Source organism: Diceros bicornis, chromosome 13 (genome assembly GCF_020826845.1).
Source record: "Diceros bicornis minor isolate mBicDic1 chromosome 13, mDicBic1.mat.cur, whole genome shotgun sequence".
NCBI classification, from domain to species: Eukaryota; Metazoa; Chordata; class Mammalia; order Perissodactyla; family Rhinocerotidae; genus Diceros; species Diceros bicornis.
In genome coordinates, this window is record NC_080752.1 from 46,892,484 (window position 1) to 46,920,417 (window position 27,934).

The following is a 27,934-nucleotide window of genomic DNA, read 5'->3' on the forward strand; positions in this document are numbered from 1 at the left end:
GAGATAAAAGAGTTTGGGTTCCGATACAGGGCTAATTCTTCTCTAGGTCCTCTGGCTCCTGCAGCCTTCATCCTTCCTGTTCGTGGCCCAGCTTTGAGTCTAAAATGGGTGCTCCCCATCTCAGGCTCTCTGAGGTTGGAATGTAGGAAACAAACTCTGCATCTGTCTTTGAGAGAGAGAAATACCTTCTGCCTCTGATAGGATTCTTCATGAGCTTCTCTCCAGGGATCAGTACAAATGACCCCTTTCATTCATTTTTTTTAATACATTCACTGTTATAAATTGGAACACCTACTGTGTGCTAGACACTGAAGATTCACTGGCAAGTGAACAAGATAAAATGGTCCCTGACCTCATGGAGCTTATGTATATTTGAGGAGATAGACACTAAACAGATATTAATCTCATAAATAACATAAATCATTTCAGTTGTGATAAGTGCTGTGAAAGAGAAGAATAGGGTGCTATGAGGGCATACAACAGGGAGCTAACCTAGCTCTGGGGTTTTCCTTGAGGAAATGATGCTTAAGCTGACCTCTAAAGGAAAAGTTAAGTAGGCAGAGGGTTTGGGAGATGGTTTGGGGAAAGGACATGAAGCATATTGTAGGCAGAGGGTAGGACTGAGGCAGGTTCAAGGTGAGGTAGGAATCTGGACCTTATTCTGAGGTCATCACTGAAGACCATTGAATCCATGAGAGAGGGGTAAGGAATGACATGATTACCAGATTTCTGCTTTTTAAACTTCACTTGCTCCTGAGTGGAGAGTGGATTATGGGAACCTATTAGGAAACTTTTTTGCATTGGTCCAGACAAGAAATGAGAAAAACGTAGTAGGGTGATATCAGTGAAAATATAGAGAAGTGAATGCATTCAAGAACTTTTAGGAGATAGAATAAACATTATTTGGTGATTGATTAGATGTGGAAGAAGAGGGAGGTATTAAGACGGGCTCCCAGGTTACTGGCTTGAACACTGGGGAATGGTAGTGCTGTTTTTTTTTTTAAGGTGGGGAGGCACTACTACAGTCTTTGGCATGAGATCAGGGCCCTGTTCTGTGCCCTAGCCTTAGGGTGTGTCTCTCCTGTGGATGACCCTGAGTTTTGGGGGCTGGAATGAACCCCTCATAAGGCCAGAAGAGATGGAGCCCTCAGCCTAGAATTAATAGCTATGGGAAGAGGCGTATTTCCTCATTCTCTTTCTTCCAAAGGCTTTAAAGCTCTTTGTTAATCTTTTATCTTTTTCACATCTCTGGGAGAGCAGAAATCATTTCCCCTTTATATAGCTGGAGGCCCCAAAGCTTGTATGGCTGAAGGCCCCAAAGGTTTAGTTGATTCTGCCCTGGATCACTCAGCTCCAGCGTGGCCGGGGATGGGACGTAGGAGGTGTGAGTCTCCATTTTCACTGCCTGACTGACAGCAAAAAGAGAGCTCATAGGCTGTGGACTTCTGTTTTCTACCCATCTGTGTCCCTAGAAACCTTGTACTGAATGAAACAATTGGAGTTCTGCTGTGGGCTGGGGAGATATAAGGGAGGCAGCCTGGCCAAATGGGAGGCTGGGAAGCGCCCGTGATATGCCAGCTTCATTTCTTAATTTTCTACCTGTGTCTTTGCAGCGATCAGAGGACTCTGGAAACCAGGAGAGCTGCCTGCTGTGTCAAGGCTGGCCTGAGGGCATTTGCTGAGCACAGAGAAACCCAGGAGCGGAGATCCACAGTCTTTTCCCACCCCACCTCTTGATCTGTTTGATTTACCCACAGAAAGCCAGCCAGGATCCCCTGAGAGAGTCTCTAGGCCCAGAATGGAGTCCTCAGGACTGCAGGGGACTGTGAGGCTAACAGTTAAACCTGCTCAGGACTTCAAAGAGTTGAAGGGGGACTGACAGTATCCCCAGCATGGCCTCCTAGATCTGAATAAACTGGCAGTCCTACTGTGTCTTTCCCAGTTTGCCTGCTTCCCCTTAGCTTCCACTAGAACTAGCTGGAATACCCCTACCACCACCTCCTGTTTCCCGCCTTGCCACACCTGTGTTGTGGGTGCCAGCCTGGGAGCCGTTGGACACTTCCAGAGGGCTCCCAGAGAGAGGCAGGTCACCACCTCTGTAACAGGCCAAGGAGAGCCAAGTGAGAAGGTTCATTTACTTTGGGCAAGTTATTTAACCTCTGAGCCTGTTTTTCTCTCCACTGTTGATTACTAACCTTGTCCAAAAAGCTCTTGAAGGGTAGGGCTTTTCCTTCTTCACCTCTGTACTATAATCCCTTCCCCAACAAATATCTGACACTGAGGAGCTCAATAAAGATTTGGTCAAGTTATGAATGGTCCAACTCTGGTAGCTTCTGTCAGCTTTGGGAGAGAGCCAAAGGCCCCCTGTCTAGCTCCCACTTTCCTTCCAGCTGTATTGGGCTAGCTATTTATCCATTTTCCCATTTCTCTTGAAGAATGGGAAAGTCAGCCTTTGATAGACTTCTGGTTTCCTATGGCCTATGCCCTAGGCTGATTTTACACTGAGCTTCCTGAGAGGTTAGGGACCTCTAATATTGCATTCTTCCTTTATTTTATTTTTACTTTTTTTGTGTGTGAGGAAGATCAGCCCTGAGCTAACATCCATGCCAATCCTCCTCTTTTTGCTGAGGAAGACTGGCCCTGAGCTAACATCCATGCGGATCTTCCTCCACTTTATGTGGGACGCCGCCACAGCATGGCCTGACAAGCGGTGCGTCGGTGCGCGCCCGGGATCCGAACCCCGGGCCACCAGCAGCAGAGCACGCGCACACTTAACTGCTACGCCTCGGGGCGGCCCCTACATTCTTCCTTTAATGTCTCCTCGTTATTTATCCCAACAAGGGAGCATCGCTTCTGGCCTTTTGGCTAAGATCAAGTGTAGTATCCTAACAAGGGAGCAAGAGAATGGGCTGAGTTTGGGGAAAGAGCCTGTCTGCACTTTAACTGTGCCTGGGGCATTCTAATGAACTTGGATTCCTTCTTAGCAGGAAAGGGATGTTGAAATCGGTTGATTTACTTTGGGCAAGTTATTTAATCTCTGAGCCCATTTCTGTCTTCACTATTGATTATTATAAATAATAGCAAATTATTTATTGAAAGCTTAATAATGTACCAGGCGCTATCTCAAGCACTTATATGCACTGTTGCACTTAATTCTCCAATCCATTATACTCATTTTACAGATGAGGAAACGGAGGCTTAAGGAGGATAAGTAACTTGCCTAAGGTTAAAAAAAGGTTCTGTCAGACTTCAGAGACCTTGCTTTTGACCAGTTTGTACCTCTTACAGCTACCAGTACTTTGAAACAGAAAAGCATTGTGTTTGTGTGAGAGAGCTGTTTAGGGTGACAAACCATCCAGGTTTACCCAGGACTGAGGGTTCCTGGGATGTTGGACTTTCAGTGCTAAAACCAGGAGAATCCCAGGCAAACTGAGATGTTTGTCAACCTAAGTTTGCATTGCGACTCTCAGTCCAGGGTTGACCACTGAGGCTGCATTTTCCCTGGCTTCTTGGTCTCCTAGGCCTCATCTTGTGGCTAGAGTTCCTTTATCTAGCATTTGAGGACCTGCTTCAGTTCAGCAGGCAGGGGAGGAGTTTGGGGCGGGGAGTTAGGGAATCAGATGGAATCCTGGTCATAGATAAATGGAGGCGCAGAGCCTGGGTCACTATCTGAGAAGCCAGGGCTAGGCTCCTAGGCAGCCAGACCCTCCACCCCCAGATGCAGGATATCTACTTGGGAGCCAAGGAATTTTACAGGAAGGCTCACAGGGCTAAAGCCAAAGAGATCTGGATTCAAATCCTAGCTCATCACTTGCTGTGTATTTTTCTGAGCCTGTTTACTCTGTAAAAGTAGGATAATAATCCCTATCCACTGAATGGATAGGGATTTCACAATGTGTGTGAAATACCTACCACAGGGTCCATACATAATAGTGGTCAACACTTAAGTTTCCTTCCTCCTTTTTTCTGGCTTGTTTTTTTAATCCAGTCCTGTCACCTGTCATGTCTGTCACATACAGCCTTCTCCCTCCTCCCATTACCACTTGCAGCCCTAGGGATCTTCCTGTGAGAGCCCTGACCTAGTAGGTTTGGCCCACCCGCCCAGCTGCCCTGCATGTCAGTCACCTTCCCTGCAAGCAGAGAAGGGATGACATCAGGCTTCATTCCTTCCCCCATCCGAAGCCTCTGGACTGTTTTGAGCCGTAAATATTTTAGCTGGGCCTTTCTCTGGATGTTGCCAGGGTAATGGACTCTCAGGGGAGTGGGGTGGGGGTGTGGAGGCAGGGCTGGCAGCCTGGGGCCTACCAGCAGAGCTGGCCCTGAAGGGGCGGGTATGAAGCCTGGCCAAGAGCCAGCGCTTGCTGCAGCAGTTCTGAAGGCTGTTGCTCTGTCTGCCTCCTTCCCTTTCCTGGGCCGCTCCTACTGCTTCCAGGCCCTGCTCTGCCCTTGAGTGCTACTTGGGTAAATTGCTAAATGTCTTCATTTTAACATCTGTAACAGAAAAGTCCCTGATTAACTCAGTGCAGGTAAGTGGAGAAGACAAAGAAGATAAAGGAGGTTTTGTAAAAATCCTGTGAAACGCTAGATTAGTAAGTCATGACTGGAGAAGCTAGGCCCCATAGCTCTTTCTCTTTTTTTTTTTTATAATTTTATTTATTTATTTTTTCCCCCAAAGCCCCAGCGGATAGTTGTAGGTCATAGCTGCACATCCTTCTAGTTGCTGTATGTGGGACACGGCCTCAGCGTGGCCGGAGAAGCGGTGCGTCGGTGCGCACCCCAGATCGAACCCGGGCCGCCAGCAGTGGAGTGCGCACACTTAACCGCTAAGCCACGGGGCCGGCCCACCCACAGCTCTTTCTGATAGACCTAGAGGCTGGAGTCCAGGGTAATGTGGATGCTGCTCTAAACACTGATCATCAGGGGGCCGGCCCGGTGGCGTAGTGGTTAAGTGCGTGAGCTCTGCGTTGGTGGCAGCCCGGGGTTCCCAAGTTCAGATCCCAGGCACGGACCTACACATCGCTCATCAAGCCATGCTGTGGCGGCATGCCACATACAAAATAGAGGAAGATTGGCATGGATGTTAGCTCAGGGCTAATCACCCTCAAGTGAAAAGAGGAAGATTGGCAATAGATGTTAGCTCAGGGCCAATCTTCCTCACAAAAATAAATAAGACATCCCTCAGACATGGCACTGCCTCTCCTCCTTCCCCCTTCTTCACACTGCAACCCCAGCTCCTTTTCTAAGGTTCCCAGGTCTAGCTAGACTATCTGGCCTGACACACGGTGTTCTAAGGAGTTGGGCCTAGAGGCTTGTGAGCAGAATTGATAAAAGCCTTTTTTTGCTTGAGATACAAAAACTCAGGCCCCAGAACTAGATCCGGCCCTCATCTTCTACCCCCAATCCTAGAGCTCTTACATCTGGCTAGCTGCTAGGCTCTAGGTTGTGGCAGCATGCCTCCCTCTCTCCTTGTGATGTGTCTAAGAAAGAAAAGAGGACCACACGGGGGGCAACTGGATCATGTCCCACTGCTACTGTTGAGAAGCTCTGGATTTGGCCCAGAATTCCACATCCCCTGCTCAGCCATTCCCACTGCAATTTTCCTGTTGAGCTGGGAGTTCTGATTCCTTTGTAGCGAGCTCCCTCTGATGGTTGATATGCGTTGCAGGAAAATAGGATCTCAAAAGTAAGAATGAATTGCAGGCCACCCTAAGAGGTGGGATGGCTATACCAAGGAGAAGAATCCTTGTCCCCAACTCCTAATGACAGTCATTGCATTTCTTATATAGGATATCTCCCATATGTTTGCTTCTCTCTGTCATTAAACCTTATAACAATTCAGTGACGTAGGAATTATCCTAATTTTACAGATGATACAGGTTTAGAGAGGTGAAATCAAATCCAGACTCTTCACTGTGTGTAGCATTCAAAATCCTCAAGTGATATGAACTTAATCTATTTTTCCAGCCTTATCTTTTCCAGCCTCAATTACTCTAAAGCCAAAATGGACTTGCTCTTCTGGAATACAGCTTACCTCTGGACCTTTGCTCATGCTGTTCCATCTATCTTCATTGCTTCCCCCCTCCCCAGTACATTACCTACCAAATTCCTATTCATTTTTGAAAAACTAAAGTGGCAATACGGTATTTTCTAAAGCTTGCATATATTATCTTTGTAATAAATATTATAAGACATGAGAAGACAAATGTCTGGATGAGAACAGATGGGTGGGGATCTGAGATGTGGAAGGTTGAATGGGGAGAGAATGGCCCAGGAAATAAGAAGAGCATGAAGACACCTGTATTCTCTTGTAGGCTCTTGTAGTAAAAATCAGATGTGAGTATTTTTGCTGGCAGAAGAAAGTGAGAGCAAATCCCTTGGAAGCTGGGACAGAACTGCAGGTGACATGTCTTCAAAGTCCTTCATCTTACATTCACATTAGTTTTCTTTGTACTTCATAATATATCCATGTCTTAATAATAGCTAATAAATAGCACTTACTGTGCACTAGGCACTGTTCTAAGTACTTTACGCAGACTAACTTAATCTTCACCATAATCTCATAAGATAGGTACTAATACTACCCTCACCTTACACTGAGGAAACCTAGGCACGGAGAGGTTAAGTAACTTCCTAAGGTCATGCAGCTAGTAAGTGGTGGAGCCAGGATTTGGTTCCATCTAAATCTGGCTCAGGGAAGGTGCTCTGAATAACTACACTTTAATATTGAAAATATTGCCTTACTTTTCCATGAATAAAACTGACACTCCAGAAAGCAGTATTGTGTTTTATCCTGTGGTTTCAGCACCCCCACTGCGTACCACTAGAGGTCTGCATAATCCAGGTTGAAAACTACTGATCTAGAGGACAGACTTGCCAGCCTTGGCCCCAGAATAACATGACCAAGGAAGAGATCCCAAGTCCTGACACCCAGTGACACAGGACTGGCCTAGAGCCAGTGGCATTTCCTCAAAAACTCAGACTCTTGGAAAAGCCAAGATAGTAGGTTAATCAGGAAATTAAGATGCAGAGGAGGGAAGTGAGGGCTTCAAGGTCACAAAACGGCTGAGATGTGTGGCCACAGATCTGGAGGACAAGAACCTAACCAACGTCCTGCCATTTTATGATTATTTTCCTCAGGGAGCCTGTAGGAGGCAGATGTGAAAGGACTAAGACACTAGATGTTTCTGGCAGATACTGAGATAGAAGTGTATAATACTCTGGATTATTTCATTTGCAGTTGTCAGAGACCAAACAAACTGACTTTTTGTAACAGAGAAGTCCAGAAAGGCTTTAGGTAAGGCTGGGGTCCAGGGGTTCAAATGATGCCCTTGAGCAAGTGTCTCCTGATTTCTTGACTTTTCTGTGTTTCCTTCATCGTCAGCTAAGTTCTTCCCAAAAGGTTGCGAGAAAGCCACCAAGAGCTCCACATTTATATCCTATTTGCTTAGCCATCCAAGAGGGGGAAAATTTTATTTCCTAATCGTTCTAGCAAAGATCCTAGGATTGCATCTCATTTGGCCTGACTTGGGTCACTAACACCCCCTCACCCCCAACCAGTCACTGTAGCCTGGAGTGGCAGAGAGGGAATGCTTTGCTTCGCCAGGCCAGGGTGGTCAGCCCACACTGGAACTCCAGAGTAAGGCAGCCCCACCAAACCACATGGACTGAGAGAGTCGGGGGAAGGGTAGTTCCCCAAGGGAAAATCAGAGTGTTCTTACCAGAAGGAGGAATGGATGCTGGGCAGACAAAATCAATAGTCAACCTGTACAAGATGGGCAGGAGCCACAAGTAATGGGTCACATGCATAACAGTCCATTTGAATGGACTTACGCATTATACTGGGTTGTATGAATGCCTTCAAATCAATTCAGCAAACATTTCCTGAGTATTTGCCATGTACAAGGCCCAGCACGTTCCACATAATAGATACACAGCAAGACATTCTCCTGCCACCACCCCCAGTAAGGCAATTACCAGACTCAAGCTACTGCTTCATCCCATAGGAGTATAACTGGCAAACTCTTATGCATCTCTCAGACACTAGCTCTGAAGTCATCTCTCATGAAGCCTTCTCTTGACTACCTCCCCTGTCAGAGTTAGTCACTTTCCATCCATCTCTGAACTTGGTACACACTGCTGTCGTTATCACACCGTGCCATAATTTATTGATTCTCCTCTCTGTCTCCTCCAATAACGAGTGGCACCTCCGTTTCCCCAGTGCCCAGAATATAATAGATACTCAAAAATATTTGTTGACCTGAGTTAAAATGAGTTCCCAGGAATGGCCTGGCCTCAGTCTTCTATGGAATATGCCTGAAACCACTTAGCTTCCCTTCCCAACCGGCCTTTCTTTCAAAAGCCAGTTTGCCACTACCTCAATTCAACTGAACTAATACTTATTGAATGCCTATCATGTGCCAGGTAGTGATAGGCCTTGGGGATTCAGAAATTAACAAGATATATTTCAAATTGAGTACTCTAAAGAGCCCAGAACCAGCTCTTCTACCAGAATTTCTTTGGCTGGAAAAAGAAATCTCAGTCCTCGTTTCTACTCTGCTTTGTGGCCTGCCTTGTGACCTGGTCATTCTCCCTGCCTGGGCCTCTTTCCCCTCAGAAGGGAAGGCCTGACCTCATGTAAAATCTATAATTTAGTAGATGTATATGTGTTGAATTAAGCTCCATATTTCCATTTGCCTAGGTTAAAAACTTTGGAGTAATCCTTGATCTTCTCTTTCTTCCACACACCTATCCAATCTGCCAACAAATCCTGTTGACTTTACCTTCAAATCCAGAATTCAACCGTGTCTCATCACCTCACCCAGTTTGGTACAAACCACCACCATCTCTAGCTAAGATCATTGCCATAGCCTCCTGTCTGGTCTCCCTGCTTCCACCCTTGTGCCCCTGCAGTCTATTTTCACAGAGCAGCCAGAGGGATTCTTTAAAAGTGAAAGTTCAGACTCTCCAATAGCTCCCCATCTCCTTCAGAGTTAAAGCCACACAGCCCTATATGGTCCATCCCTTCTCATGCCCTGCTTTCGTGTCTATTCCATTCAAGCTGCCCTGGCCTCCTTGCTGTTTCTTAAACACACCGGAGATGCTCGTGCCTGAGGGCCTTTCCACTGACTTTTCCCTCTGCCTGAAATGCCCCCCTTTCTCCAGATATCTGTATTGACTGATTCACTCATTTCCTTCAAATGTTTGCCCAAACGTCACCTTCTCAGTGAAGCCTACTCTGACTGCCCTGTTTAAAATTGCAACCTCCCACCCCTTTCCTGTTTTCCTCCACAGCAATCATTCCTTTCTGACATACTACATAAACTTCGTTTATGTCTATCTCCTCCCACTTAACTGTAAGCTCTGCGAATATCTATTAAGTAAATATCTACTAATTCATTTAATTAATTGAATATTGATGTATATTATGTGCCAAACACAGTGCTAAGCGATGGGGCTACCAGGTGATTAAGACAAGTGATTAAGTCTTGTAAGGGAAGAAATCATAACAATTAGTAGTAGTAACTCATTTATTGAGTGCTGCTTCTGTGTTAAGTGCTTGCCACTCATCATAATAATGATGGCTAACATTTATTAAAACAGACTCTGTTTTACATGCATTATCTCATTTAATCCTCACCAAGACCTATAAGGTGAATATTACCAGCCTCATTTTAAAGAGCAAGAAACAAGAGTTCGAGGCTCTGAACTGACAGAGTCAGGATTTGAATTAAGGTGGTGGCAGGAGAGTAGGTAAGGTCAGATGTGAGAAATTATTAGGATTTAGGGTCAGCAAGGCTAGATTAAAGATTGGATGTGGGGGCCGAGGGAAAGGAGGAACTGACTCTCAGGTTTTGACTGGGATGGACTAAAGAGCAATAAGACTGAAGAGAGATGAAAGCCCAATTTGGGACGCGTTGAATGTGGACGCCTGTGGGCCACTCACGGATATAGTCCATTTCGGAACCGAGACGAGAGGCCGTTCCGGTCCCCTCCCTCCAGCCTGAAGAGATGCTGGGAGAAGGCATGCACGGGAAGGGCAGGAGGTGGGTTTCCTTGCCTCTTGGGTTTCTTCAGCAGCAGCTGCAGGAAGGGCATAGGGGACCCCCAGACAAAGAGCGTGCGGAGCCGCCTTTCTCCGGGCGGCCCCTTTAAGAAACGCGCCCCCAGCTTCTAGCCCGCCTTGTATGCAAATTTGGCGGCGAGGCGGGAGCGCGCAGCTGATACCCGGGGACTGGGCTGTGGCGGTTAGTCCTCTCCCGGCCGCCGTCGCCTCCGACATATTGCCCGCAGGAGCTGCGGCGGCGAAGCGGAGAGCGCCGGGGGGAGGAGATGGGTGAGTAGAGCGGGTTCGCCTCGGCCCGGGAACAGGGGGGCGCGGGGTATAGGATGGGCAGGCTGCTAATTGCTCCCCCACGCGGACAGAATCCGGCGAGGGGAGGGGGAGGGGATGAGGGGCGCAGAGGGACCCCGCCCCCTCCTGTCGTTTTGCGGGGTGGGGCCTCTGTTGTGGGGGCGGGACATTGGAGTGGTGGGCGGGGCTTCCAAAATAAAGAGGGCTTCTGGGGGCTTGGGCCTTGGGCCTTGGTGAGGGCTAGAAGTGGGGGCGGGGCTTATCGGTGGGCGGGGCCTTCGTGCTAAGGGCGGACCTCCTGGGCTGTAGGCACTTATGCGGAGGCAAACTTTCTGGGCTGTAGGGGCTTTATACTGGGGTCGATGGGGAGGGAAGGAGACCTTCCAGGTTAAGGAAGCCTATTCTGGAGCGGGGCTTTTGGGCAGAGCTTATTGGCTTGTGGGCAGGTTTTCTGGGCTGACAGTTGTCTGTAGGCGGGGCTTATAGGCTGAGAGGCTTTATGTGGGTGCGGACCTTCTAAAGAGAGGAGAGTAGGTGTGGGCAGAGCTTTTGGACTGAGCGTGTGTCTGTGTGTGGGTGGAGGAGGGTGCTTTTTAAGCCGGTTATAGTAGTGTATGAACAGAGCTTCTGGGCTGGGAGCTGGTTGAGGACAGAGCTCCTGGACCAGTACTTTTTGGAGACGTCTGGGAAAAGCTTCCAAGCTGAGGAGCTAGGACAAGGGGTGTTGTGTGTGTCTAGGCTGCTGTGTGGCCATGAGGAGGTATGAACAAAGCTATAACTTTGACTAGGATTAGGATGGTACTTAGAAGCTTTGTGCAGGACCTTTGTGCAGGGGGATGCCTGGGTGCTTGAGCTAGACTGCTAAGACTAGGGTGATAAGTTGTAGGCCCAAGTTTTAGGTCCACGACCACAGCCATTCTCCCAGAGCCCACATCCTTGACCCTGTACTCAGGCCCTGGGTCCTGCCCATGAGACACCTGTATGCCGTTGAGCTGGACCTCAGGGCCTTAGAGGAAAAAGCTGTCCCAAGGGTGCCCAGAATTGTAAGCCTATAGAGACTTGTAGTATTCGAATGGGCAATGCACGCCAGATTTGAGAGCACAGGACCCAGACCCCAAAACTGCCTGTGACACAATGTAAACTCAGTTTCCTAATCTGTGAAAAACCTACATTGCTGAGTTCATTCACTCATCAACATATGCTTATTGGGCACTTACTTTGTGCTGCACACTGCAGCAGGGAAGGGGGGGGAGGGGGAAGGGATATAACAGTGAAAAAGACAGATAAGGGTATTGATTTCACTGACCTTCCATTCTAGTGGGAAAGAGAGACAATAGATATGTTAACAAACGAGTAAGATAAATTCCAAGGGTGAATTGTTGTGGGGTAAAAAAAGAAATAAGATAGAAAAAAAAAAAAGAAATAAGATAGTGATGCAGGCAGATACTTCAAAAATGGCAGTCAGGGAAGGGCTCTCCAGACAGAGATAACAACAAGTGCAAGAGGTAGCAATAAGCTTGGCTTGCTTAAGGAGAGAAAGGCCACTATGGCTAAAGCATGGGAGTGAGGCAGAGAATGGTAGATGAGGTTGAAGAGGTAGGCAGGGACCAGATCATAGATCTCTGTGAGGATTAAATGATAAAATGAGATAGTAGGTAACTGGTAGCTAGTATCCTTGCTGTTGTCCTTGATGTATGCCCTCTGGCTTGAGGATCTACCTTATGTTGAGCCCCACAGGAGGACGAAGAGGTCCCAACAGGACATCCTACTGTCGAAATCCACTCTGTGAGCCAGGATCCTCAGGGGGCTCTGGTGGGGGCCACACTTCCAGCGCATCGGTCACCAGTGTCCGTTCCCGTACCAGGTAAACCACCTTTCTGTCTCTTGCCCCTTACTTTGGGCTCATGGGCAGTATAGACAAAGCTCTCCCTGACTGGGCTCTAGGATATGATACCCCAGATGCCAGATGGAGGCTTAGAGGGCAGTGAGCAGCAGAAGAGACCCAGAGAGTGGTCACTTGGACAGATGCAGTGGGACATAGAGTAATAAGCCCAAAGGCTTGGATTCCAGTTACAGTTCTGCTCCTGTTTTGCTGGTAACTTGGATAAGTCTCCCATCTTTGGGCCTCCTTTTCCTCATCTGTAAAATGAACCTAATAATTGTTTCCTTCCTGGGGAATGTTGGAAAGCCTGAATAAGATGAGGGATAGGAAAAGGCTCTGTCAGCTGCTTTGTCTGACAGGCAGAATTAGGAGGACTCCATCCTTGCCATGAGCTGCTTTTCTGTTCCTATCCCACAATCCTGTGCTCTAGAAGCCCTTCTTGATAGTGTTCTCAGGTCAGCTCCTGATGTTGTTTCCTCCCCATCCCCAGGAGCAGTTCTGGGACGGGCCTCTCCAGCCCCCCACTGGCCACCCAGACGGTCGTGCCCCTACAGCATTGCAAGATCCCCGAGTTGCCAGTCCAGGCCAGCATTCTGTTTGAGTTACAGCTCTTCTTCTGCCAGCTCATAGCCCTCTTCGTCCACTACATCAACATCTACAAGACAGTGTGGTGGTATCCGCCTTCGCACCCACCCTCCCACACCTCCCTGGTAGGTGCCCAGCTAGGACCAGCTGTGTGTGTGTGTGTGTGTGTGTGTGGCATTTGGTTTTAGTTTAGCATAGCTTACTAAGTACCTTGTACTCTTGGCCTCCTCCTGGGCATGGGAGGTGTAGAAGGAACAGGAAACTGATGATTCCTGAACCGTCACCCCTAATGTGCTCAGTACCACACTAGGCATTGTAAGGGTAGCAGAGATAAATTTGACACAGATTTTGCCAAAAGAAGCACAGTCTTAAGTCCTGTGGGGGAGATGAGCCACAGGCATACATGAGTGTTTCAAGGAGTGGAAAGATGTCCATGTGGAAAGAGAGGTTCAGGGAGAGGGACATGGGTGATCAGAGCAAGAGGGTTCACATACCATTCTCTTATCTCCAGGGACTGTCCCACTTCCCTCCTCTTGGTCCTGTTCTACTCTAGGTAATTTCCTGGCCTGACTCAGCTAGAGGTCTATGAAGGTCAGAGAGTGGGGATAGCCCCTCTGGAAAGGACTGGGCAGGGGGAGGTGGGTATGAGAGAAGCCTGTGTGTGGGCAGGGGGCCCACATGACCCCTAGCCTCTGCCCCCTGACAGAATTTCCACCTGATCGACTTCAACTTGCTGATGGTGACCACCATTGTTCTGGGCCGCCGCTTCATTGGGTCCATCGTGAAGGAGGTGATTGGGTCCTAGAGGCTGGCTGGGAACTTGGGGACTCCCCTCTCCCCCTCTGGGTGCCAAGGAGACATATCTAGCCCTTCAACCCTGAGACATTTCCTTGGGGCTCCCTTTGGACTTGGTTGAAGAACATTACTCACATCCTGTTGGCTCTTGGAGTTTACTGGGCGTTGAGGAAAAGGATTCGCCTAGCCGACTTCTACCCAGGCTGCTGCCCCACATTTCCCTGGGTGGGATCACAGGCCATGCTGGGTGGGATTTGGGCACAGCCCCCGTGGCCTCCATCCAAAGGCCCCATCCCGTCCTATCTCGCCCTGACCCAGGCTTCTCAGAGGGGGAAAGTCTCCCTCTTTCGCTCCATCCTGCTGTTCCTCACCCGCTTCACCGTTCTCACGGCAACAGGCTGGAGTCTGTGCCGCTCCCTCATCCACCTCTTCAGGACCTACTCCTTCCTGAACCTCCTGTTCCTCTGCTATCCGTGAGTACCCCTCACTCTACCCATCACTGCCTAGCACCCGGCTCCTGACCTCTGCCCTGAGTGTGGTTAGGTCACCAGGCCCTCATACCTGGAAGACTTACAGGCAGGGCAGCAACAATATCCTCTCACATTGTCTGATAGCATCCCCCTGAGATCAGAATGATTAGCTTTCTTTTGCAGGAGCAGAAACTGAGACGGCATAATTTACCCAAGGTGCCACCAAGCGGGAGGTCAGAATGGGACTCAGATCTGAATGTATATCCCAAAGGAACGATGCTGAGGGGGAATGCATGGGATTTGTCTATCTTCTCTCTTCCTTTCCTCTCTCTCTGGTTCTGTCTCTTTGTGTATCTTAGTATTTATGTAATCTCTTGGTGCCTCCTTCAGGTCTGTGTGCAAGCAAGCACCTCTGTGTAGGCATGTTTATGTCTGAGTGTCTGTGCATGAAGCGTGTGTGTATCTGCCCGTGCATGTTTGTATGTCTTTCTTTGTGTCTGTTTTGCTCACTCACTCCCTCTGTCTTGCCAGAACCCAGATTGTTGAGGATGGAAAGATAATCTGGGAGGAGCCCAGGATTGCCCCTTTCTGGCCTAGAATTAGGGAGGGCTTTGGCAAGATGTCCACCCTGGCTGCCTGGGCATTAACAGTCATTTCCCAACCCCTGGACTTTCTAGTTCATGAACTTCCTCAGGCTGGGCCAGCTCCGTTCCCTGGGAAACTTCAGAGCTGGGCAGTCCTCCCTCTCTACCTTGCATGACCGAATGGGTACTGGCATGGGAGGCACTCCATCACACTTGCTTCAGTTATAACTAGTTTTTAATTATAAGAGTGACACGTGTCATATAAAAACACTAAACTTTATAGAAGCTTTTAACATAGAAAATGAAAGTCCCACCCAGAAAACCATTATTTGTAGCATATCCTTCCAAATTTTTTCTGTGCAAGTACACACACGTATACTTTTTTTAAACAAAAGTGAGATTAATTTATGCATGATGCTGTACAATTTACTACATTTTTCACATACTGCTATAACTCAGATATTTTTCCATGGCAATACACATGGGTCTGCCTCACTTTTTTTAATGGCGTCATAGTATTCCATTGTATAGATTTTTCGCAATTGGTTTTGTCCTCTATTGGTGGACTTTTGAGTTGTTCCTAGCTTTTCCCTATTGGAAACAATGAGGCAGGGAACATTCTTTTGCATACATCTTTGCACACTTGTCCAATATTTTTGTACAGCAGATTCCCAGAAGTGGAATTACTGCACCAAAAAGTATGTCCATTTACGTTTTTGAGAGATATTAACAAATGGCCCTCCAAGGGTTGTACTGGTTAGAACTATCAGTAGTCACCTTAATTTGACACTCTCCGGTTACTACCCAGTGAGTCCATTCTCCTTGGATATAGACATTACCCAGTGTTCATATTTTGCTTTATTTTTTATTATTAATTTTTATTAATATAAAACAAGTATATCATAAAAAATCAAATCCAGTAGTGCTAAAAAGGTTATGATGAAAAACAGCTTCCAACCCTGCCCTCCAGATTTTTAGTCCCACTTCTCAAAAGCAGTCTTTCACTGTTTCCCGTTTTAAGTGTTTTTTAAGTTACCTCCATAATTCTAGTATTTTTGTACCTTTGTTTATTCCTTTTAAAAATTTATTTATTGATTTTATAGTTGGATAATAGGTTTACGTAGTTAAAATTCAAAATGTAGGGGGGCCGGCCCCGTGGCTTAGTGGTTAAGTGCGTGCGCTCTGCTACTGGCGGCCCGGGTTCGGAAGCCCGGGCATGCACCGACGCACCTCTTGTCCGGCCATGCTGAGGCGGCATCCCACATAAAGCAACTAGAAGGATGTGCAACTATGACATACAACTATTTACTGGGGCTTTGGGGAGAAAAAGGGAAAAAAATAGAATAAAAAAAGATAAATAAATAAAATTCAAAATGTACAAAAGAATATAGAATGAAAAAGTCTCCCCTTGACTCCTATCTCCCAGCTACCCAGTTTCCCTTCTAAGAGGTAACCACTAACGTTTCTGGTTTCTTGTATATCCTGAAAATAAATGTTCTGTGCATATACAAGCATACCACACATGCACACACACACAGATGCATGCATACAGGCACACGTACATTGATTCTGTGCAGTGAGAGATGAAGACTTAGTTCACCCTTCCATCCATACTGTTTCCAGTATTTAATAACTGTTAGTATTTTTAGTTTTCTGTTGGTTATCTTTTTCAATAATATGAGTATGCCTGTATTTTTTTATTTCATCATCAATAGTCAGTATCTTAATCCCTTTTATGTAAGATGATAATATTAGGAACCCTATCCATCCACTTTTCCTCCCCTCTTCTTCCACTCACTTCTTGGCAGCTGTACTCTTACTTTTATATTGTCAAGCTTGACATTAACATTCTCCTATATAACCACATTTAAGTCTTCCATTCTTTGTCTAAGGCTAATTCTAAAAATTAAAAATGAATAAGTAGCCTTGGTATTGTTATGAGTATGAAAATATCGTTCACTACAGGGCCAAGTAGTGTGCGTAGATGACATTCCTTCTCTATAGTTACTGAGTTATAATCTTGGGCCTCTTAAAAAAAGAATGTTCCTAGTGGCAAGATCAAATGGGTTTCTCTTTTCTTACATTCCATCAATTGCTTAAAATCATGCCACATTTTAGTTTGCTTCGTATTTAGATTGTAACTCTTATACAGCTTTTTATTTTTCTTGGAGTTTCTAATTGCCTTTCTTTTTTCTTGTTGACAAAAGAATGATGGGCCTTCAACATATCCTCAAGTTTATCCAGCCTCTCAATCATGCTACCTGTTGCCTGGAGTCCATTGTTCCCCCCAAAGACATCCCTCTCAGAGCTCTCCATCCTCCTGCTCCAGTCTGGAGTGGTTGCTCTTTAGGTCTGCTGTACAGCTCTCAGCTTGGGACTTCCCTTCGCTGCCCTCCTGGGTCGGATCCACTGTTTCCTGGATCCCATGTCTTCCTCTTTCTTGATTTTCTCCCTTATTTTGCTGGAGTGCCTTATCAGGTAATTTCCTTAACAATGGGTATGTGGGAGGTATATGTATTCTGAGTCCTTGCATGTCTAAAAATGTCTTTATTCTGCCCTCATACTTGATTGATAGTTCAACTAAAAATAGGTTTCTAAGTTCAATTTCTTATTCTCTTAGAATTTTGAAGATATTGCTCCATTGTCTCTAGCATCCAATGTTTCTAATGAGAAGTTTAATGCCAGTTTGATTCCAACTACTTTGTAGATGTCTTGTTTTTTCCTTTCTGAAAGCTTTTAGAAATATTCTGTTTATCTTTTGATTATCTGAAATTTCACAAGGATGTGTCTGGTGTGGAACTTTAGTCATTCATCTTATTAGTATTCTAGGACTTTTTTAACCTGGAGATTTGGGTATTTCTTCAGGTCAGGGAGATTTTCTTCTATTATTTCTTTGATAATATCTTCCCTTCCCGTTTTTTCTATTCTCTCTGGGACTTCTGTTCATCAGATGGTAGACCTCATAGATTGGTCATCTGTTTCTCTTATATTTTCCCTCATATTTTTCATCTCTCTCCCTTTCTCTCTCTTCTTCCCTCCTCTCTTTCTTTCTCTTTCTGTTTCTGTCTCTCTCTTTCTCTCTCTGTCTTTCTCTCATCTCTCTCTCTCTCTTTACTTTGCCTTTAGGGAGATTTCCTCAACTTTACCTTCCAGATTTTGTATTGGAATTTTTTTCAGCAATCATATTTTTCATCTCTAAGGCTCTTTCTTGTTTTCTGATTGTTCTTTTCTCATAGCATTCTGTTCTTGTTTTAAAAATCTCTCATGTTCCCTCAATTTTGTCTTTCCACTAGGATCAGTTTTTATTTTTTGTGCTGCTAGTTTTTTTAAATGTAGTTGGTTTCTTTGGTTGTCTGTTTATATTTAAGAATGAAGGACTGAGTAGCTTGGAGTACATTTTCTTTCCCTGTGCCATTGTATATGTGAGTGGGAGGTTTAACTGGAAATTCTAAGTACATGGGCAGAGCACACTAACTGGCAGGCTTTGCTTTAGGATGAGTGAGTGCAGTGTTTGTTGTCAGGCTGTGGGCCCCCATAGGCTGGAAAGGTGGGGCTGTTACTCTAGGATGCCCCCATTAGAGACTTCAGTCCTCCTCAGATAGTTTATTCAGTTTCTTTAGAGAAGAATCCTTCACGATGGATTGCGGAAGTGTGTAGGAAAATAAAGGGACTCACTCTTATAAATAAATACAGATCTTTGTTTAATCCCATTTGTTCAGCCCTGCTTCTCATTTCTACCCTCTATCAAATGTACCTACTTCAAACCATAGTCTGTCTTGGGTCAATTTGGGCAGATTAGCTCCTACCCCCAGCACAGCCCTCTCTTGGCATATTCTAGACCTACACCATCCAGTTTAGTAGCTTCTAGCTGCCTGTTAGTATTGAACATTTGAAATAGGCTAGTTTGAATTGAGATGTGCTGTAAATTTTAAATATACACCAGATTCTGAATACTTAGTACAAAAAAAGAAAGTAAGTAAAACATCTCATTTATAAATAATGACTATGTGTTGAAATGATAATACTTTACGTATATTGGGTTAAGTAAAATAGAGTATTAAAATTAATTTCATCTCTTTTTTTAATGTAGCCGCTAGAAAATTTAAAATTACATGTGACTCCCATTATATTTTTATTGGACAGTGCTGCTCTAGACGATGGCTTGCTTCCTCATCTGTCATCATGTTTACATCTGCTTTCTAAGTTTGTCAAAATCACTTGTGTACTGATAATTCCCACACCCATTCTTTTTGCTGATATGGATTTATTTTATGCTTTTATACTGTCACGTCTTGGGTGGAGAGGATGAGAGGGAATCTGCCATCTTGCAAGTGAAGTTGCTTCTAACTTGTGACCTGTCAGAGCAGTCACTTGCTGTAACCAAATAATTTAATTGTATCTGCAGTCCTTCTTAGAGGCAAAGCCAGGGAGATTCTTAAGTACTTGCCCTTAAGTTTGAGTCTGAATCCCTTGTATGTTCATGGAGGTGCCCCACCCCCTCATTCCCACAAGGTATCCTGAAGAGTGTTTTGGGAATCTCATTTAAGTCTTCTTTTCTGTCCCACAGAGTCACTGGCCTCTTTCCTTTCTAAACAGAATTGTATTGATCTTCTGCTCTGGGCCAGGCACCATGCTAGGGGTTGTTATAAGAATTAAAAAAGAGTGTTTATGAAAACAATAGCATAATGCCTGACAGAGCCTAGAGAAGCAATACAAGCTATGTAACTTAAGGCAAGTTAAGGAAACTGAGGCTCATAGAGGTTAAGTAACTTGCCCTAAATCACAGTGCTAGTAAGTTGGCAGAGCTAGGATTTTAACCCTGGCCTATTTGACCCCAAAGGTTATCCTCTTGACCACAATTCTCTAAGGTATCTTACTTAACCTTACCCCAGGGAGAGTAGTGGCATCCCCATTTTATAGACCAGAAAGCAGAAACCCAAAGAGGCTAATTGCCTGCCCAAGAACACTCATATATCCCTTCTTAGAACCTCAGAAAAAAGGAAAAGAGAAAATTACTGTTGATAAGAAAACGCAGTATTCTCGTTGGCCCTAACTGCTGGGGGCAGCCCAGGGACCCTTCTAAACCTGTGTCTTGAGGACCTGGGAAATTGAGAGGCCACAAGCTAAAACAAGGAATGCCTGTAAAGAGCGCCCCTATGATGTTCCATGCACTGTGCTCGGCACTCACCCACTTCCTGTAATTACTCTTCTGGGCTATGGGTCTGTCTGGTTTTCTCCTCAAATACCAGCCATACACTCAAAATACCCCTTGACTAATTAGCTCCAGCCCTGACCTAAGTGTGCTGCTCTGGGGAGGGAATTCATACTGTTCAAGGGCCCATTTCAGTGCCTGGCACATACTAGGCACCCAATAAATACTGTTCCTGAACTGCTCTCCTCTGCAGACTAAAGAGAGCTGCCTCTAGCATATGCATCCATGACAACTTACACCTCTCTTTTGTGGTACCGTGTACATTTTTAATCAATTAATTACTCATGGTATTTGTTGAGTATCTGTGTTGATCTTTGGTACCAGACAGTTCAGGGTTTGAATCCCAGCTCTGTTACTTCCTTACTAATTGTGTAACCTTTGGGAATCCACTTCACTTCTCTGAGCCACAGCTTCCTTGGCTGAAAAGGGCTCAAAATAATAGTACCAAACACATCGTGTTCTTAGGAGCAACAAAAGAAGAAAATGTATGTAAAGCACTTAGTACAGTGTCTGGAACATAGGTTGTGCCCAGTGAACATGGGCTGTTATGATTACTGTTAGCCAGCAATGGACTTCTAGGGCAGGGACTCGTCTCTTGCTTCTGACTGTATCCCCGATGCTCGGCACAACATAGTCATTCATCAATGCTATGTTGAATGACTGACCATTGGATGGGAGGATGGATGGATAGAAGGATGGGTAAATTCTCCCCTCTGAGCAGCCAGGAGAGCTAAGGCCCAGGAAAGAAAGAAGATTCTCTCAGTGGCGGAGGGTTGGGATCCTGGCCCATGGGCAGGCCTGCCCTCACCACTGTCTTCTCCAGCAGGTTTGGGATGTACATTCCGTTCCTGCAGCTGAACTGTGACCTCCGCAAGACAAACCTTTTCAGCCACATGGCCTCCATGGGTCCCCGGGAGGCAGTCAGTGGCCTGGCACGGAGCCGGGACTACCTACTGACGCTACGGGAGACATGGAAACAGCACACGCGGCAGCTGTATGGCCCGGACGCCATGCCCACCCATGCCTGCTGCCTGTCGCCCAGCCTCATCCGCAGCGAGGTAGAGTTCCTCAAGATGGACTTCAACTGGCGCATGAAGGAAGTGCTGGTCAGCTCCATGCTGAGTGCTTATTATGTGGCCTTTGTGCCTGTCTGGTTCGTGAAGGTGCGTAGCTCAACCCAGGGTCCCTGGGGCCTTACCCTGCTGCCTGCCCCACAGAGCCCTCCTGCTTGCATAAATCATTCTACTGTTTTTGATGAGATTCCTGTCTGTTCTCTTGAGGGCTAGAGTGACTACTGTCTCCATTTTAGAGTGGAGGGAACAAGGCTCACTGAAAGGAAGTGGCCTACACAAGGTCACCTAGCCAATGAGGGGGACATGGCATTGTTGTTCATAACATTTGATAACAAAAAGCGGTGACTTTGTATTTATTTATTTATTTATATCGTGAGGAAGATCAGCCCTGAGCTAACATCCATGCCAATCCTCTTTTTTTTTTTTTTAATTTTATTTATTTTATTTTTTTCCCCCAAAGCCCCAGTAGACAGTTTTATGTCAGCTGCACATCCTTCTAGTTGCTGCATATGGGACGCGGCCTCAGCATGGCTGGAGAAGCGGTGCGTCGGTGCATGCCTGGGATCCGAACCCAGGCTGCCAACAGCGGAGTGCGCGCACTTAACCGCTAAGCCACGGGTCCGGCCCCCAATCCTCCTCTTTTTGCTAAGGAAGACCAGCCCTGAGCTAACATCTATTGCCAATCTTCCTTTTTTTTTTTTTCCCCTTTTTCTCCCCAAAGCCCCAGTAGATAGTTGTACGTGATAATTGCACATCCCTCTAGTTGCTGTATATGGGACGCCGCCTCAGCATGGCCGGACAAGTGGTGTGTTGGTGCGCACCTGGGATCCGAACCCGGACCGCCAGTAGTGGAGCATGCGCACTTAACCGCTATGCCATGGGGCCGGCCCCTGACTTTGGATTTAAATGTGACTGTTTTGGCACAGGCATGTCACAGTATACTGTTTTATCATTAAGTAGGAAAGCCAGGATTCACCCAGATCTGAGTGACTCCAACAGCCTGTGCGCTCTCTCTCTAGCTTGTAATGCCTTCTGGGAAGGTACCTCCCCAGCTGACAGTAGGCTTGAAACATTTCTCCAGGGATGGAATGCACTGAGTGATTGGAGGTTGAGACTACTTAATGTCTGTTGAGCACCTACAATGTGCTAGAGCTTTCATGAGTACTATGATCCTCCTGACGCCTCTCAGAGGTGGTTACTGTTATCCTCATTGAACAGATGAGCAAGCTAGAGCACACACAAGTGAAATGACTTGCCCAGGATCACATAGTTAATAAGCAGCAGAGCCAAGATTTGAACTCATGTCTTTTGGACTTAAGAGCCTGTGCCATGGCTCAGAGTGGTGGGCAGTGGGAGTAATTTTTCATTGTAGAAAACTGAGTAATTAGCACCGGGTCCAAGCCCATGATTAAGCCTTCTTTGTTAGGTGTTTGATCCTTGGTTTCAGGCCACCCTGAGGTCTCTCCAGGGCTTTCCTGATCTCTGAGGCAGATAGAATCAGGGAAGGGGGAGGGAGTGAGGCCATTATGGCATCCCAGGCCTTACCCACCTCCTGCTGCCCCCAGAACACACATTACTATGACAAGCGCTGGTCCTGTGAGCTCTTCCTGCTGGTGTCCATCAGCACCTCAGTGATCCTCATGCAGCACCTGCTGCCTGCCAGCTACTGCGACCTGCTGCACAAGGCCGCTGCCCACCTGGGCTGCTGGCAGAAGGTGGACCCAGCGCTGTGCTCCAACGTGCTGCAGCACCCGTAAGTCGCCCTACCCTTCTCTGTCCAACCCCAGCCCTCCTGGTCACCTCCTCGCTCATCAACTCATTTATTCAGTCAGCAAATAGTTATTGAGCATGTCTTGTATCCTAGGCCTTTTGGCTGGAATGAGGTATGGCAGGGCCCCAGATGGACATGTTTCCTATCTTTGGGTAACTTGCAGTGTACTGGAGATGGGAGAGGGGCAGGCGGTAAATTCATAGACTCATTGACTTTCTCATTCACTGACTATTATCTGTTCACTCATTGATTGATTTGCTCCTGCATTCATTCATTGCTTCACTCCTATCACCTGCTCGCTCATCCATTCAGTCATTAGGTCATCTCCTCTTTCAGCAGACATTTACTTTACCTAATCCATACCAGGCATGGTGCCATGTATTGGACAAAGGAGCTTGGACTTTGACCTGTAGGCAGAGGAGAGCTTTGAAGGGTTTTGAACAGTGGAGGGACCCATTCTAAGCTGTGCCTTAGAAACATCAGTCTGGTAACAGGATATGGTGCTGTGTTAGCTGATGGTGAACCTGGCCAGGGAAGAAGAGCCACAGGGAGGAAATAACTGAGGAGTTCACAGTCTGGTGGGGGTGATGGTCGTGTACACAACTAGTTAGGCTGAGTAGGGCGAAGAGGCCCAGCTGCAGGGTGGCATTGCACCCAGAGCAGAGGCAGAAGTCACCCTGCTCAGGAGCCCTGAGTTGCTGGGCTGTCCTCCCTCAGGCTGGCTCATCCTTCATGGTGCCTAGCATTTCTACAGCCTTTCGTCATGTACTTTTCACCCAGGTTTTACTAATTTTCCTGCCTGTATTCCGCCATTAGATTGGAAGCTCCTCAAGGCTGGGACCACCTCTGAATCACATCTGAGTCTTGGGCCCAGCACAAGGCCTGGCAGAGAAGAGGCCTCTAGGACAGATTTGTAGAGGTAGGCCCCCAGAGATGCAAAGGGAGGCCACAGAGGCCAAGCCGCCTGGTGTTGGCCCTCCATACCAATAGGGTCCCTCTCATGCTCTGTCCAGGTGGTCCAGGAATGGGGATGGATATTGCGCAATGGGCCAAAGTGGGGCTCGGCTTAGCCTCAGGCTCTGAGAAGAGGGAGGAGTAGAAAGATAGAACATAGCTGAATATGAGGATACACCTGTCCATGGCTCACCATCGTCCGCAGATAAGATCCAGGCTCCTTCACATGGCTTCCCAGCTGATGAACTGCGTGCTGCCAACCTTTTCTGCCTTATCTCTTACTGTGCCCCCAGTCACACTCTGCTCTCGCCAGACCACACCTCTTTGGGTCTTCAAATTCTTGTATCCAGGCTCTTCTACATGATGCATGTTTTGCCTGAAATGTCCTTTCAAACTTTCTTTTCCAGATTAATACCTATTCATCCCTTAGCACTTTGCTTCCTCCAGGAACACTTCCCTGACCCCCTGGGATGGGTTCAGTGCCCCTCCTCTATGCTCCCACAACCCCATAATACCATGATCATTGCATCTAACATTTCTGCTGTGTTTGCTTAGTTACTTGCCTGTCATTCCAGGACTAAAGCTCTTGGAGGTCAGAGTCCTTGCCTGTCAAGCACTCAGCCATCTCCTCACTCCTGGCAGTATGCCTGGCTTATAATAGGGCCACAGCAAATTTTTTGTGTATAGTGTTTTTTTTAAGGTAGAATTTACATACAGTAAAATGCACAAATCTTAAGATGTACAATTCTTTGAATTTTGTTAAAGGCATATACACCCATGTAACCCACCCTCACATCAAGATATAGAATATTTCCAGCCCCTCAGAAAATTTCCTCATGGCCCTTCCCAATGACCCCCGGCCCCTGACAACCACCTTTCCCCTTTCTTTCACCATAGATTAGTTTTGCCTGTTCTACAACTTAAATAAGTGAAATCATACAGTAGATACTCTTGGGTCCAGCTTGTTTCATTCAGCATATTGTCTGTGAGGTTCACCCGTGTTGTTGCATATAACACAATAACTGTTTTTAAATGAATGAATCAATAGGGCAGGAGCATGAGATTGAGCTTCTTGCAGACAGTGATTCTCAGTCCTCTGGCCCAGGACCCTTGGAGTTCCTGGGAGATCTTGCAGAACACTGGAAGAAAACTCACTGGTCCTACCACCTCATTCACATGCTCACTGGGGCTCCTCTGTGCCAAGCCTTGTGGTGTGCTCTGAGGACACAGAGATGAATTGGACACCGTCCGTTCCCTCAAGGGCTCCTAAACTAGTGAGGGATACAGGAGTATAAATAAGTGATAAAACACTGGGGAAAGTGGACCAGTAGCAGGAGATTTAAGGAGGTGTTAATGGATGCTGAACTCTGTGGGGAGTTTGAGAAAGGCTTTCTGGAGCATCCTGGATTTTCAAAGATGGCAAAGAGCTTACCAGAAGGATAAGGCATCAGGAAGGGCAGTCCAATTGGAGGGAGCGACTTATGCAGAGACATGAAGCATTAAGGTATGTTGGAGGAACTAGAAACAGTTCTGAATGGCTTGAGCATGAGGTGTGTGGTGGGAGCCATGGAAGGCCACACAGGGCCTCAGAGGCCATGCCAGATCCTTGGGGACTTGATCCTAAGAGCACTGGAAAGCCTTCAGACGGTTTTGAGCAGAGAATAGTCAGGCTCAGCTTGGTATTTTACAAAGACCACTCAGGCAGCTGTGTGGTGGACCAATTGGAGGCTAGAGATGAGAACTATTGGAGACTAGATGAAGAAAATGACCCCAGAGAGGGAAAAGGGTTTTCTTGACAGTCTCTCAGACGTTAATGTCAGCCCTAGACCTACTGACTCCCAGTGCAGTGATTTCTCATGATTCTTACCCCATTTTACAGGAGAGGCAACTGAGACCCAAAAAAGAAAAGTCACTATGTCTAAGTGATAGAAATGGGAGTAAAGCCCTGGTGGTCACCCCGTGCCTAATCTTCTGGTATCCCCTTTTGTGGGTGAGCTGGGCGTAAGGGATGCTGTTGGGCTCTGCCTCCAGGTGGACTGAAGAATGCATGTGGCCACAGGGCGTGCTGGTGAAGCACAGCAAGAACGTCTACAAAGCAGTGGGCCACTACAACGTGGCCATCCCCTCTGATGTCTCCCACTTCCGGTTCCACGTGAGTCTCCTCCCCTGGGAAGGATGGGGAGGGCCTGACTAGAGGGCAGGAGGATCAGCAGGGCAGGAAGGTGATGTCATACAAGAGAAAGCTATTTTCAGTATTTCCCAAATCCAAAGGAAGACAGTGCACACGTGCAGCACAAGGACAGCCGTATAAATGATCACTTCATAACTGCAGCTCACTTGGTAGCAAATGTTTGAAAACACTGGGTGGGGAAGACGATACAATAAAAGGAGGGGTTCTTGGTAGTGAAAATAGTAACTGTCATTCCTTCTAGTGTGCCAGGCACTGTGGTAAGTACTTCCCATGCACCCTCCCATTCAGTTGTCACAGAACCTTGTGTATGAAAAATGCCAGGGCTATCCCCATTTGCGGATACTGAAATCGGCTTAGAGAATTTAATTTGTTCAAGGGTGCCTTACTGGGAAACTTGGGAACTGATGGTAATGACTCGTGGGCTCAGCTCTGTGGAAAAGACTGTGCAAAATCATCTAGGCTAGTGATCTCCATTTTATTTATTTATTTTATTATCAAAATCTTTTTTTCCAACACAGTCATAGATTAAAGTCCAATATGTAGGACCTTATGGCACTGCTCTATTTGAAAGAGTTGGAATGCCCTTCACTTCCCACTTCCCACTGCTATAGCCCCTAAAAGACCTCCTCAGAACCTCGGGCTCTGAGGAACCTAGTTGAGGAAGCATTGATCTAGGCTGATCTCTTCACTTCACAGTAGAGAAACCTGAGGCCCAGACAGGGAAGGGACTTGCCCAAGGTCCTGTAGCCTGTCAGGTGTAGAGCTGAGCCTGGCACACTGGTCTCTTGGACTCCCATTTCCTGCCACTTCTCCTCCCATTCTGTAAGCAGCTTTTGACGTTTAGGTACCTTGACCTCTGCAGAATCAAGATCCCCTAGACGTTGATTACTCTTTTGAACTGATCAGAAAATTTTTCTTGAGTCCCTATACTCTGCCTTGCCCTGTAAACACCAAGTAAGAGTGAGGTATCACTATGTCCCCTGGAAGCTTCTGGCCTAGCTGGGGATGCTACACATGAAGTAGTGGGTGACTCATGCTGTAGAGTCTATAATAACTTTCCATGCCTATGTCATAAGATTCTAATTTGTTCAGGCCTGACAGTACCCAGGAGGATCACATGTAAAAAGGTGTTGATTTTAGACCAGAAAAAGTATGAAAGAGTGAGTAAGACCTCTCAAGAAAATCTTCCTGGAGGAGGTAGAAGTTGAAGAGGATCTTAAACAATTTATATGGGAAGCAGTAGTCTTGACAGAAGGAACAGCACAAGCAAAGGCAGAGAGGTGGCAAAGTCTGCGCCTATCACTATGAAGTCTTCTTCCCCACCCAAGTCTGCATGGGGTCCCAAGAGCTTGTCCTCTTCACTGGCCCACCCAGAACTCCCATCCAAGAAGCAGGTTTCTGGAATATACTTTCCAGTCCATGCCTACTCTTTCCTGGGCAGTTCTTTTTCAGCAAACCCTTGCGGATCCTCAACATCCTTCTGCTGCTGGAGGGTGCCGTCATTGTCTACCAGCTGTACTCCTTAATGTCCTCTGAAAAGTGGCACCAGACCATCTCACTGGCGCTCATCCTCTTCAGCAACTACTATGCCTTCTTCAAGCTGCTGCGGGACCGCCTGGTATTGGGCAAGGCCTACTCGTACTCGGCCAGCCCCCAGAGGGACCTGGACCACCGGTTCTCCTGAGCCCCAGGGCAACCCCAGGGACAGCATCCAGGCTTCAGCCAGGGGCTCCCTGGGAAGGGGCTGTTGGGGAGGGATGGGTGAGGGGCAAAAACAAAAAAAGACAAAAAAATCCACCAGAGCTTTGTATTTTTGTTACATACTGTTTCTTTCTTTGATAATTGATGTGATTATGAGGAAAACAAAAGTCCTATTTTTATACTCCCAATAAGCCTGTGTCCTGTATTTCTTTCCCTTCTTGCCTGTCAGGCAGAAAGCAGATGTGTGGGATTCTGGGTGGGGAAGCCCCGCTGTGGCTCCTGGGGCCCCTGTGGGCTCTGCCTTCTCCAGTGGAAAGGAGATGAGTAGGCACCAGAGGTCATGGTAGCAGTGACAGCTGCTGCTA

At 46.7% G+C, this 27,934-nt stretch overlaps 2 protein-coding genes across 6 annotated transcripts in view; both read left to right on the forward strand.

Annotated features, from left to right (window-relative positions):
- KHDRBS1 (KH RNA binding domain containing, signal transduction associated 1) overlaps window positions 1-6,775 on the forward strand; it is a 42,730-nt gene extending 35,955 nt beyond the window's left edge. Inside the window, exon 10 of the mRNA XM_058553521.1 lies at window positions 1,614-6,775. The gene's annotated coding sequence lies outside the window, so the exon portion shown is untranslated. The remainder of the gene's footprint in view (window positions 1-1,613) is intronic.
- Window positions 6,776-10,215: 3,440 nt separating this feature from the next.
- Window positions 10,216-27,776, forward strand: TMEM39B (transmembrane protein 39B). Of its 5 annotated transcripts, XM_058553523.1 has the most exons (9): window positions 10,216-10,333; window positions 12,089-12,215; window positions 12,724-12,943; window positions 13,525-13,608; window positions 13,932-14,086; window positions 20,706-21,042; window positions 22,518-22,705; window positions 25,709-25,829; window positions 27,310-27,776. In XM_058553523.1, exons 1-9 carry the CDS (start codon window positions 10,330-10,332, stop codon window positions 27,550-27,552), a joined length of 1,479 nt encoding a protein of 492 aa, XP_058409506.1. In that variant the 5' UTR covers window positions 10,216-10,329; the 3' UTR covers window positions 27,553-27,776. The 5 variants fall into 5 exon arrangements, with proteins under 5 accessions (XP_058409506.1, XP_058409508.1, XP_058409507.1 ...); XM_058553524.1 differs by lacking the exons at window positions 10,216-10,333; window positions 12,724-12,943 and having other exon boundaries at window positions 12,165-12,215; XM_058553525.1 differs by lacking the exons at window positions 12,724-12,943; window positions 13,525-13,608; window positions 13,932-14,086 and having other exon boundaries at window positions 10,217-10,333.
- Window positions 27,777-27,934: the final 158 nt, after the last annotated feature.

Excerpts from the sequence above, each read along its gene's own strand:
- TMEM39B (XM_058553523.1), top strand. Across the intron at positions 21,043-22,517 it reads TGCCTGTCTGGTTCGTGAAG|AACACACATTACTATGACAA; the intron begins GTGCGTAGCTCA and ends TGCTGCCCCCAG. Across the intron at positions 22,706-25,708 it reads TCCAACGTGCTGCAGCACCC|GTGGACTGAAGAATGCATGT; the intron begins GTAAGTCGCCCT and ends CTCTGCCTCCAG.